We start from the raw sequence: 13,734 nt of genomic DNA on the forward strand, positions 1-13,734 counted from the left end.
ATAGTTTTGTATGGTTTAGACATAATTCCCATGCAATTAAAAATATATGTAGAAACAGATGTAGTCATTTTGTACCAGCAGATTTTCTTGTAAGCCTTTTGAAGCCAATTACGATACAGCAAAGGGCAAATTTTCCCCAGCATTTTGATTCCCCATTCCCTTTCCAATTACTACAAAACATAGCATTATTTATAGTCTGAAATGTATTCTACAACATTCTTAGAACTACAGTACATTTTGCCAGACCTCATATACATGTTACAAATACCAGCCCCCATGCTCCATACTACCTTACAGAACTCCATAGTTCCTTTCAGTAGTTAGGCTGAAGCCAGTTTTTGTTACTCATATCAGGTTATCTCCACCAGTGTGCATTCCTGAATATTTAATAGCCACCAAACATCCTACACTTTACAGATACCAACAGATGCAACCCATCTTTATTTACTACACACTACATGGACTTCTTCCGCAGAAAAAGATGAAGAGTCATTTAAATAATTTTGAGCCAGCTATAATACATCTGCAACCATCCCCAACAAACCCATGCACACAAATGGGATAATTTGTCTACTGAAAATTAGGAATTGTTACTTTCACTACAATTTTCTCACAAGAAATCTTTCCCTACTCCCAGGTATGCTTTAGAAGCTTCTCAGGGAAGTCTAATCAAGATGAGCCTTCTTATATAATCAATATGGCAAATTGAAAAATACTTACGGTTGATGTGATCAATATAGTATACACCAATCTGAGGATCATATGCAGCTTCCCATCCCCATGGCAGTTCATCCCCAACACAATCCGCAAATGACAAGGGCTTTGTTAACCTAAAAACAAAGAAATAAGTTAAGGGTATAGCTTTTCTCTCTTCCCTACGTACATTTGTTATTCATATTAATTCCTATTATGACAGAATCTAAAGACAGACAGCAGGGAGAGAGGAGAGCAAGTTCTTTTCTCCCTCTTAAAGTTTAGGTTCTTGATTGTTGTTCCCCTATTCCATCCTTCTGAATTCATTAACTCCAAGAACATAATGTAAGTTATTGCAAACATCTTTTCAATACAGGCACTCAAATGAGAAATTCACTGCAACATCTTTCACATTTTACAGTTTAAAATTAAACAATAACCAATAGCTTGTTAAAAAAAAAAATAAATCTATACTCCTGTTTGTCCCCAGAAGAACCAGACCCTTCCACCTTGAGTCTGTGATGAGACCACAAGATTTCAAGGCCATCTTCTCTAATGACCAGAGACAGGAAACTCAGAAAAGATAATACAACCACCTAAGATGCCGTTAGCAGCACTTACCAATCCATGTACTTGAATAAAATAAGCAGCAGCGTGCATAGAGTAGACATTTTATAAGTGACATTTAATGGGCCTTAGATGCTCACATGGTGCTTTTTTAGGAAGATAGGCAATTAAAGTTTTTCATTTTAATAATAGAGCACCTATTTGTTACAAAAAATAGATTAATAACAATAATTCATTGGCTCTTTTCCAACTGAGGCTGAGCAAAGCTTTATACCATCATCTTTCTGCCCCCCCCCCCCCCCCTTTTTTTTTTTTTAAACAGAAATGAGTATTCAGTTTCCTGTTGGTAAACTGACAGATAAATGCCATGTCTGATATACTGATGTATTTAGTAGGAAGAACAAGAGATTTAAGGTTTTATTGTCACCATAATGACAATAAGATTAGTACATATCCAGAGTTTAAAAAAAATCCTCAGAGTAAGATTATCAAGAGCAGTTTGTGGGACACACAAGCATCACCTCCTTTGCTCACTGCTGCTTAAGTTCTATCACCTAAGACTGTTTTTTCACCTCATCGTTAAAATTCTATACAAATAAAAAGCTAACAGTCTAATTCACATATGCTTTTCTGTGTTTCAGTATTTTTTCTTCAATTAGTTTCTGACCAAAAGAAACTGGTTTATCGACATTTTTGTGAAGAATGAAAGAGAATAGTAAGTTTTACTTTCTACAAAATTAATTAGCTTTTTTATGTAGAAAACACCAGATAGAAAATACTTTACAAAACTATTGAATTAAATTCTTTATGCAGCTGAGAAAATAGAAATTTGAGCACAGGTTTGATTTAGAAATCATTGTCCCACAAATATATTATTATTATTGATGGATCCAACCTACCAATTCTTTAAGTAGGGCAACACTTACTCCTCCAAACTAAGGTTGCAGAATTACAAAGAATCAAGCTCTTAGGATCCAAAACCTTTTGAATTATGGGGGGTTTTTTAAATTTTTTTTTTTTTAAAATTGTAAGCATGAATCCACTTCCTCATATTTCTCCAAAGTTTACAACATAATCCTATGAAGGTTACTAATGCTTAGTTTGAAGTCCTGAACATATTCACATGTATAAGGCAAATTTGCTAATTTATTGGCACTTGCAAACTGCTATGCAAACCCACTAAACACACTGAAAACTGTTACAAAATTCAGGTGAGATTATCAGTGTGGAATTACATCTGGATCACTATGATAGAAAATATGGATTATAAGCAGCACAGGCAAGCTGGGAGAAAAGTTTTGTTTACTGGCAGAGATTCTCCATGAGAATGGCCAGCCACAGACACTCTTCCCAGTAAAGTGAGTAGGTGTAGCTTCTGGAGTACCTGTTCTCCTTCTCAACCTTAACCCACTATATGCTGCCTCACAGACCAAGAGCTCCTTTTCTAAAGGAAATCTCAAATGGACATGACCCATCCTCCTCATTACGATGCAGGAGAGGACATCCCACTGAAGCTGACTGGGGTAAACTCCCCAGCAATCTCCAGGGAGAGACCAGGTCTGTAGTAAACCAAGCCTATCCGTTGCATCCTCTTCCCACCGCTGACATATATTTTTAAATCCAGACACGGCACTGCTGAGTGAGGCTGCTCTGAGAAGGAGCTCTCCAGAAACCCCAGCTCAGACTCGCTGCTCTGCTCCTCACCCTCCTCCTTTTCTCAGGGCAGCAGCAGCTGTGCTGCCATGGCCAGGATGGCAGCTACCCAGCTCAGCAGGCTAACAGCTGGCCTGCAAAGCTGCAGCTGCCTAGCACTGCCGTATCAAATACACCTGCCCAAATACTACCTACTAATAATTACCAGCATCACTTCAAAGATTACTGTTTTGTTTGCAAATAGGAACAGCTAGACAGAAAGAGATGGCTCTTAGGAAAGCAGGAGAAGCATTTTAAAGCCAGGATAATGCACACAATCACAGCTTCAGCCAGGCTGTCCACAGCACGCAGCAGACTGAACACAGGGTACTCATGTCAGAGAGTTCCCAGGCCACTACTGCTCAGAGGAAGCATCAATCACAAAAGCAAGACCCCTTTGATGATTTTGGTTAGTTATGTGAACCCATGCCAGCTACAAGGGCACATCTCGCTGTGAAGAAAGTCCTGCCTAAAATTAGATTACAAACGTGGATTTTCATGAAACGTCTTAAACTGAGTAAAAATAAAAGTTCAATGTCATCCTTAGCCTTAACATCCTAATATTAACTCAAAACACAAGTCTTGTAGTTCAAATAGTTTTTCTATTTGAAATACCATATATCAGAGTATGGACCATAAACTCATATAAACATGGCCAGGTGGTCTCTAATAAACTCATTTAGAACTCTGCATAACCATTCAATACTTTCACCAAAGATACACGCCACAATTAGCAACAATCACAAGATGTGATTTTTTAAACTACCTCTACAGGAAGGACAGAAACCCAGTACTATTCCTGGCTTTTCCATCTGCCCTCCACACCAATTTTATTTTTAATCAAATACTGACTTCTTACTATTATAGCGCATTCTGTAGGTTACACCACAGACCACTCTGGCCATGCGGATGTTCCGTCCTGGTGTTATCACCTGTCAGAAAACAGACACTGTGAGAATGAATAGTAGCCACTTTCTCATCCCAGACACTCCATAAATTAAAGCGACACTTAAAAACTGTGGAAGAGTACTTCAGTGACCCACTCTGGACCTTAAACAAAAGAAGAGGAGGGAGACAGAGGCCCCAAAATACAGGCAGTACTGGACAAATCATTCTATGAATTCTGCTCTGCTGGATCATGCTTGGACATTGCAGCCTTAAGATCTGAACTATGTCAGGAAAACTGTTCCCAAGTAGATTTTTAAAACATGAAAAGGTTTGTACACAACAAGATCACAACTACTTAAGGGTGTTACACCCCCAAGACTTTCTTTTTTGTTTCAGAGTCTTTTAACAGCACAATATTTTTGAGCCCGACACAGACTTTTACAATTGAGCAGCAATCAGCACAAGGTGGTATCTGATGGCTTAGGGCACTCAGAACTGTCTCGATATAAACAGTATTTACTTTCAAAACACATACAGCAAATTGATGAGATTAACACGACATGAAGAGAAGTAAAATGCAAGAGAAAATTTGCAAGACAAAAGTTGAAAGTGCAGAGAGTTATGAGATGTAATAGGAAAGGAGCTAATACCTCGGAGCAAGGACTGAAGGACTCTTGTCTGTGTGAAGATCATTATCTGTGACATAACAACCTATGATAGATGGACTCCCATTACATTCATTAACTGTGACCCAAGAAAAATGAGATTTATTGCACCATAACAGAGGATTAAGTGCTGCATCTCAGGGCACTAATATTCTGAGGTAGTTTATAATACTTTTTCAGTTTGTAGTCATCAACTTACATGTTCTTAAAAGAATGCTGATACTCTGAAAAGGATGACTTAAAGTCCACATTTCATATACTATGAAGTTTAATTAATTAACAAAAGGTGTTTGTTTTTTTAATGCGTATCATTAAACTCAAGTACTCTCACCTATGGGCACTTTTTTTTTTAAACCTTACAGAACTCCTTCCAAGTGAAGGCTAATTTACTAGCCTTTAGCTCATATATAACATTTTTATCTACTATATAGCTGCAACGCTCCCATTTCAGCATATGGATTGAAGTGTACTCCCTGGACCAAGAGAACAAGAAGCAGGTGTGTGTAACAAGAAGTGGCTACTCTTAAGGAAACCAGGAAGCATTCTGTAATTCCATTACGTAAACAGTACATAATTATGTTATTGCCAATCACTTCACAGATGCCCTGGGAAACCTAGGAGACAAATACAGCTTACAAATTGGGAAGCTGTATTACCATATGAAATGCGCATTTTTCTTTAAAGTTTTCAAAATATAAAGTTAGCTAAGATCTTAAAATGTAGATTCTACAATGATATATGTGTAATCTTTAACAGTTGCTATTGCATCTGAGCTATGCCTATAAGAATGTCTGTATATGCATCCAAAGTTAGTAAGAGGCAGATGATACTCTAAAATGGAACTATAACTACAGACTGATGGATTGTCAGGGCAATATACTTCCATTTGGACAACTTTCTTGCTTGATGTACTCCCTAGACCACAAAAGTACATAGAAGAAAGGTTTCGTCCTAAGGTCAGGGTCCACAAAAAATGAGAAATTTACTACATATACTAGTGAATGCTATCTTTCTGTCAAGATACAGACAGCCCACAATATTTCACACTTCTGTGATCTGAGATTATCAATGTGCATGTTCTTAAAAATGTGTATGCATATGTATGTATATATATACACACACACACACAATTTTTAACATTGTTCTATGCAAGAGTAATGCTGCATTCTGCTGCGTTCCTTCTCTGACTCCTTTCTTCTCCAAAATCCGTTCAGGATTAAATCAATTGTAACACTGAACCAGAGGTTATCCATATTATGATTAGGACTCTACTTTATCAATAGCAAACTCTGGACTTTGGTCTTCATTCTCTTCTAAACTCAGCTGATACCAGCATCACTGACCTTAGCATACTTCAAGACCTGATTTTATCCACACTCTGAAGGACTATGGGATTACAGCTTGACATGTTTTGCTTAGATAGAACTACTGACATCAATTTTGTAAGGCTGATTTATTGTGATTTATATGTGGTAGAGGGTGTGGGGAAGAGAGAAAGGTTACAGTAGGCAGATCTCAGAAAACGGGGTCAGAGGGAAAGAGATACAGACACCCCACCCTCCACCCCCCCCCCCCCCCCCCAAAATCTGAGACTTCTTTTCCTCAATTAGAAAGGAATGAAACGCAGGTTGGTAAGAGGTACATAAATACCTGAGAATTATGAACACGTTCATCTTAATCTCTTTCAAAATGACTTCCAAGAATACTTCCTTTGCTGTGTGGTGCTTGTCCTACAGTCAAGACTTGGAGTTTTGAATTCAATTTTAACTAGGGTCAACGCCTATAGTAACCTGAACATACATTTGAAAACTTTCTCCAAATCCTAACTATCTCCTACCCAAAATGACCTCATGTTCTTTGCCATGTAGCAAGATCTTGTGTGACACTTAAATGAAGTGTTGTACTGATTAAATTTCACACCCATTCGTTCTCATATATAATAATGTGTATTACGCATTATTTATTTTCTCTTACAATGCAGTACTCACTAGTACTTTTTCTAGACAGAAACTGTTCTGAAAAATATAGCTCTTCTCCACACTCTAGGAACTGAGAAGACAAAACATAAGTTACTATTTAGATGTGCAGGAATGAGCATCTCTTAAAACAAAGCATAAGAAACCCAAATGATGGAAGGACTACATGCACACTTACCTGAAATCTAGCTCATTTAACTACACACATCATTACAGAAGGGTGTACAGATGACTTACCAATAACACGATACAACAGTAATACAAAAAATTTCCTCTGAGCGCTTCCCCACAAGTATTTTCCGCTAGCACAATGACACACAATAGGAACATATAATCAGCATCAGCTAATTTCTTATTTTGCAGAAGGATGACTGGAAGTGTTTGATTCTTATTTTGATCCAGTAGCGCAAGACCAGCAAATGTACAAATTTAAATCAGCTATCAGGGAATGGAATGTATAAATAGAAGAAGAAAAACATTCTAAATTCTTCACTAGAACTCCTGAATTTAGTGATTAAGATGGATCTTAAAATCAATTCAATTCTTACCCAACTTTCTAATGCTATAGGCATCGTGACTTTGAAGGACCTATAAACATGTCTTCTAATTCCATCCCAAATATCCTCCCAAACATGGATTTTACTCACTTCTGGCACCTAAGATGAATTTCTTACATAAAACTCAGGGGTGCAATTAATCTCATAAACTTCAAAAGTTAGTTATCTAACCTGAATTGCTCCTTTAGGTTCCCTATAGAGGCTGATTCAGCACATCTATTTAGACTGAAGATGAATCAGATTAAGGTTTCCCTCTTTTTCTAGTACCTATAGAAGGAGCCTGAATGCAAGGCTCCTTAGTCTACACAAGGTAACTACATTTAAGCAGGATGAATACTATACCAGGCAGCAGAGTGCATACAGAATGACAAGAGACCAAGCTGTAGCTCCACATTGCAGATCAGAGTTAGAGAGGCACTGCTGCTCCCTATGGCTGAGGCCACTATCCATTAACAGCATGAAAGTTACATTACAATGGGAAGACTATTTTCTCTTTTACAAATTACAGTGGCTGAAGCTGCAACAAAATGCATTTTACTTTCTATTAATAATACTGCTGTCACTTTCCTAACTTTAAAAAGTGGTATGTGGGCTGTTTACCTGTAGAAAGGGGCAGAATTTGCATGCCCATAAAACACCCTTTCGCCATATTCTTTGTTCATTCAGTTCTATAAACTAGCAAATCCCACGCACAATCTCTCTCTCTTGAAAAAGCTCATTCATGAGTCTGTTCACAGGATTTCAGCTTCTAAACACCATGTTCTTAACACAGTAGTGCCTCCCACTCAGATACCAAGCCAAGGCATTATGTACAACCTTTGTATTGCTTAGGTACATTCTCTTTTAGTAAGGGTATTATTAAGATATACTGCCACTTTATTACAGGTATTATTTTGAAAAAGTACCTAGAGTGGACATCAGTACCACATTAGAACACAGCAAACAAGTAGTAGCATGGTGGCAGCCCCTGTTTTAGAATAGTGGTGTAAAATAAATAAATATGGTGAGGTTATGCATCTGTTTACCTTGTTCACAAGATGTGTGCAACCAAACCTTAACAAATGCCTATATTTAAAAGGCAGCAAACACGCATGTTACCTTTTCTACACCAATACAGAATTACTAAGAGTAGTTAAAACTAAATGTCACCCCATTCTTTAATTATGAAAAATTCTCACTAACATTAAATTACGCTGCTTTATGCTTATAGCCACTAGCATGTGCACCATTAATCTGCTTGTTTTCTATCACACACGCATGCACACAACAGTATAGGTTTACAGTCAAACGTTCCTAGCCACACTCCTAGCATTTACATGTAGCAGTCAGCAGTACATTGACAGTACCACACCTTCGCCTTTTTGAAACACACCTGGATACTCAAAAATTAACTGCAGAGAATAAAGTCACAATGGAGTTAGACACTTTTCAGAGACAAAGATTTATTAACTCTTCAGCAAGTATTTCCTGGATACATTTAATGAATTTTCACTTGTTTTCCAGATATCAGATAATTTTGCTCCTGGTAATAAAAAGATAGGCAAAACATTCACATTTTTGTAAAAAGAATGGAAACTTGAGATATTTGGGCCCTGATTCTAGTTTTCTAAAAAAACATATAGGTACAGTAACATTTTTAATAGCTTGGAATTTCTATCCTATGATTCTTTTAAGCCCTTGACTACTTATGACAGGCAGCAGACCTTAAAGAAATACACTCCTTGGGTTTTAGAGGGTTTTCTTGGTAAATGAAAATGTACACACAGGCATATATGGGGTTATACTAGGAGACATTCATAAGTAAGTTCACCACCTTACAGCAACACAGAACAGCTGGACATTATTTGGGTATATACTGGGATAATGGGCTCTCGCAACTATTTTACAAGCTCAAAAACTTGGTTTCTAGTACTGAACTCGTACTGACAGACGTTTACAACACCTCCCATATTACAAGTGAGCTGTGGGTTCATGTAGATAGGACTAGACCACATTCAATGATGTTTCAAGGAACATATAAGACTTTGAAAAATACAATTTCCAGTAAAAAACTCTTGTCTAGCTAGCCAGCAGCCCAGGTGAACAAAATAGTGTGTTCAGGAAGCACAGAAAGATCAAGCAGAAACTAAAATCTAATAATTTTCCATCCTTGTAGGATTTGGTGTTTTTTAAACCTTTTTAAGAGTACTGAATAAGCTGTTTCTTCTCTGTAATTTTGGCAAAGTACTCAAGGCTATTTTGAAATGCTTTGCTGAAAAGGGCAGTGTGCTGAACAGTATCTTAGTTCTCAGCTACAGAGAGACAGCTGCATTACTACTGCCATGTGAAATGGCAGTATCAGCCCATTATCGGTTCTGACTGCTACTGTCAAAAGGCCTTCCCTAAAGACCAACTCAGAGTTTCATACACTGTACCATGGCACACAACCATTCACCATATTCAGTAAGTACTGCTTAGAAATAACAAGCTGATACCTCGCCAATGACTGGTTTTGGAGACAAGCACTAACTACAGTGGAAAACTGTACTCCATTACTCAAATGTTTTCAGGAACTACTCTTCTTGATTTAGTTAAACATTTAACTTCCAGGGCAAGGATGAAAACAAACTAACTAACCTTTCTGCAACCCCCCTACAACAAAAAAATCCTAAATTCAATATATTTATACCTGACTTACTAAACTTGTACAACATCAGAAACCAAAAATCTGACAAAAGTTCTTGGTTTCCAATATCTATTACGAACATAACCATTTTAAATCAATATCAAATCAAATCATTAAGTTTGGAAAAGACATCTAAGATCATCAAGTCCAACCGTCAGCCCAACACCACCATGCCTACTACATCATGTCCTGAAATGCCACGTCTACGCGTTTTCTGAATGCCTCCAGAGATGGTGACACCACCACTTCCCTGGGCAGCCTGTTCCAATGCCTGACAAACCCTTTCAGTAAAGAAATTTTTCCTAGTATCCAATCTAGACCTCCCCTGGTGCAACTTGAGGTCATTTCCTCTCATCCTATCACTAGTTACTTGATAGAAGAGACCAGTACCACCTTCCTACAACCTCCTGTCAGGCAGTTGTAGAGAGCAATAAGGTCTCCCCTCAACCTCCTTTTCTCCAGACTAAACAACCCCAGTTCCCTCAGCCGCTCCTCATAAGACTTGTGCTCTCAACCCTTCACCAGCTTGGTTACCCTTCTCTGGACATGCTCCAACACCTCAATATCTTTCCTGTAGTGAGGGGCCCAAAACTGCACAGTATTCGAGGTGCAGCCTCACCAGCACCAAGTACAGGGGGATGATCACTTCCCTAGTCCTGCTGGCCACACTATTTCTGATACAAGCCACAATGCTATTGGCCTTCCTGGCTACCTGAGCACACTGCTGGCTCATATTCAGCCGGCTGTCAACCAGCACACCCAGGTCTTTTTCCACCAGGCAGCTTTCCAGCCACTCTTCCCCAAGCCTGTAGTGTTGCACGGGGTTGTTGGGACCCAAGTGCAGGACCTGGCACTTGGCCTTGTTGAACCTCATACAATTGGCCTCGGCCCACCGGTCCAGACTGCCCAGATCCCTCTGTAGAGCCTTCCTACCCTCAAGCAGATCAACGCTCCCTCCCAACTTGGTGTCATCCACAAACTTGCTGAGGGTGCACTCAATCCCCTCATCCAGATCACTGATAAAGATATTACACAGAACTTGCCCCAGTACTGAGCTCTTGGGAACACCACTCGTGACCTGCCGCCAACTGGATTTAACTCCATTCACCACAACCCTTTGGTCTCATCCATCCAGACAGTTTTTTACCCAGCAAAGAATACACTTGTCTAAGCCATGAGCCACCAGCTTCTCAAGAGTATGCCATGAGAGACAGTGTCAAAGGCCTTGCTGAAGTCCAGGTAGACAACATCCACAGCCTTCCCCGCATCCACTAGGTGGGTCACCTGGTCATAGAAGGAGATCAGGTTGGTCAAGCAGGACCTGCCTTTCATGAACCCATGCTGGCTGGGCCTGATGCCCTGGTTGTCTTGCACGTGCTGTGTGAACGCACTCAAGATGAACCGTTCCATAATCTTCCCTGGTACCGAGGTCAGGCTGACAGGCCTGTAGTTCCCCGGATCCTCCCTCCAACCTTTCTTGTAAATGGGTGCCACACTGGCAAGCCTCCAGTCATCTGGGACCTCCCCTGTTGACCAGGATTGCTGATAAATGATGGAGAGTGGCTTGGCAAGCACCTCCGCCAGCTCCCTCAGTGCTCTTGGATGGATCCCATCTGGTCCCATAGACCTGTGAGTGTCTAGGTGTGGCGGGTCATTAACTGCTTCCTCCTGGATTATGGGGGGTATGTTCTGCTCTCTGTCCCTGTCTTCCAGCTCAGGGGCCTGAATACCCTGAGGATAACTGGTCTCACTATTAAAGACTGAGGCAAAGGCGGCATTAAGTACCTCAGCCTTTTTGCTCATCTTTGGTGGCAATGTTCCCCTCTGCATCCAATAAAGGATGGATATTCTCCTTGGCTCTCTTTTTATTGTTAACATATTTGTAAAAACATTTTTTGTTATCTCTTACAACAGTGGCCAGATTGAATTCTAGCTGAGCTTTTGCCTTTCTCATTTCCTCTCTGCGTGACCTAACAAGATCCCTGTACTCTTCCTGAGTTGCCTGCCCTTTCTTCCAAAGATGGTAAACTCTCCTTTTTTTCCTGAGTCCCAGCAAAAGCTCCCTGTTCAGCCAGGCCAGTCATCTTTCCTGACAGTTTGTTTCGTGGCACATGGGAACAGCCTGCTCCTGAGCCTTTAAGACTTCCTTCTTAAAGAATGTCCAGCCTTCCTGGACCTCTTTGCCCTTCCGGACTGTCTCCCAAGGGAATCTCTCAACCAGTGTCCTGAACAGGCCAAAGTTTGCCCTCCAGAAGTCCATAGTAGTGGTTTTGCTGACCCCCTTCCTTACCTCACCAAGAATTGAGAATTCTATCATTTCATGGTCATGAAGCCCAAGACGGCCTCCGACAACCACATCTCCCACAGTCCTTCTCTGTTTGTACACAGTAGGTCTAGCGAGGCTCCTTCCCTGGTAGGCTCACCTACCAGCTGCGTCAGGTAGTTATCTTCCACACACTCCAGGAACCTCCTAGACCTGTTTGTTCTCTGCTGTGTTGTATTTCCTGCAGATGTCTGGAAAGTTGAAGTCCCCCATGAGAACAAGGGCACGCGATTGTGAGACTACTCCCACCCGCCTGTAGAATGTTTCCTCTGTCTCTTCAACCTGGTTGGCTGGTCTACAACAGACTCCCAGCATGATACCTGCCTTGTCGGCCTTCCCCCTCATCCTTACCCATAAGCACTCGACCTTATCATCACAATCATGGAGCTCTGTAAAACTGAAACACTCCCTAACATAGAGAGCCACCCCACCACCTCTCTTTCCTTGCCTATCCCTCCTGAAGAGCTTATAGCCATCCATTGCAGCACTCCAGTCATGAGAGTCATCCCACCATGTTTCTGTGATGGCGACTAAGTCATAGCTATCCTGCTGCACAATGGCTACCAGCTCCTCCTGTTCATTGCCCATGCTGCGTGCATCGGTGTAGATGCTCTTGATCTGGACCATCAATTCCACCCCCAACACTGGCATGCCACCCCTAGGCTCATCTCTGGTGAGCCTAGTTTCATCCCCTTCCCCCTTCAAACCTAGTTTAAAGCCCTCTCTATGAGCCCCACCAACTCATGAGCGAGAATCCTTTTCCCCGCTTTGAGATAGCTGGACTCCATCTGTCGCCAGCAGGCCCGGTGTCGTGTAAACCTCCCTGTGATCAAAAAACCCAAAATTCCACTGATGTCACCAGCCTCTGAACCAACATATCCCTGTATTTACTAGAAAAGATGCATTGTACACAGAGAGCAACAAGTTCTTTAAAACAAAAATCTACTTATAACTGGAAAGAATGAGTCCACTTATTTTAACAGCAGCACAAGTAACTCTTCAAAAACACAACCTGATAATAAAAATAGCTGAACAAAAAAACCCCTACAGAATGAATGCTATCCCTTTAGACAAATAAAGGGCATATTATGGCGGGGGGGGGGGGGGGGGGTGCCTTAGAGAGGCCAGTAAAATCTGCAGTAGTAGTGAATCAAACTAAAAAAACCAAGAAACCCACCAAGTAACCGAAGGGGGTAGGAGGGGGTGGGGGAAATCATACCAATCCAAATTTAAAAAAATAAATCTTACATGGTGGAACACACACAGTTTTCCCAAAAAACACCTTCCTACTTCACTTAGCAGTTTTGCAAGCATCCTGTAAAACCATCAGCAATTAAGTGCTTGCAATGTATTAACAAAATTACTGTCCTTTTTACTTATTTTAAAAGATTTATCTTCAACGCTCAAAAATCTCATACATCCCCAAACTCCTTAAGCGTTATGCAATACAGAAAAGTTAAGGATGGAAATCTTCAGGTCCTCTAACGATCTTGCCTGTTTCCTCCACAGAAAAAACACAAAATGGGGAACTGATGTCCTTCTCACGCACACACATGAAAGGAAGCAAGCAGAGAACACACAACTTAAGATTTCAGTACAGGAGGCAGAATATAGGGGTAGGTGAGCACAGAGGGAATATGCTGCCTTCCAACTTACTGTAAGATGCTATGTGCATGTTAATGACTGCCATAAAAATACAACCGCAACG

The 13,734-nt window shown here is 40.4% G+C and overlaps 1 protein-coding gene across 1 annotated transcript in view; it reads right to left on the minus strand.

Moving 5' to 3' along the window:
- The window catches only part of WWC2 (WW and C2 domain containing 2), a 108,317-nt gene that overhangs the window by 66,333 nt on the left and 28,250 nt on the right, over positions 1 to 13,734 (minus strand). Inside the window, exon 2 of the mRNA XM_030041688.2 lies at positions 721 to 830. Within this exon, the coding sequence (XP_029897548.1) occupies positions 721 to 830 (110 nt within the window). The remainder of the gene's footprint in view (positions 1 to 720; positions 831 to 13,734) is intronic.

The sequence above is a fragment of the Aquila chrysaetos genome, chromosome 1 (genome assembly GCF_900496995.4).
Source record: "Aquila chrysaetos chrysaetos chromosome 1, bAquChr1.4, whole genome shotgun sequence".
Classification (NCBI taxonomy): domain Eukaryota; kingdom Metazoa; phylum Chordata; class Aves; order Accipitriformes; family Accipitridae; genus Aquila; species Aquila chrysaetos.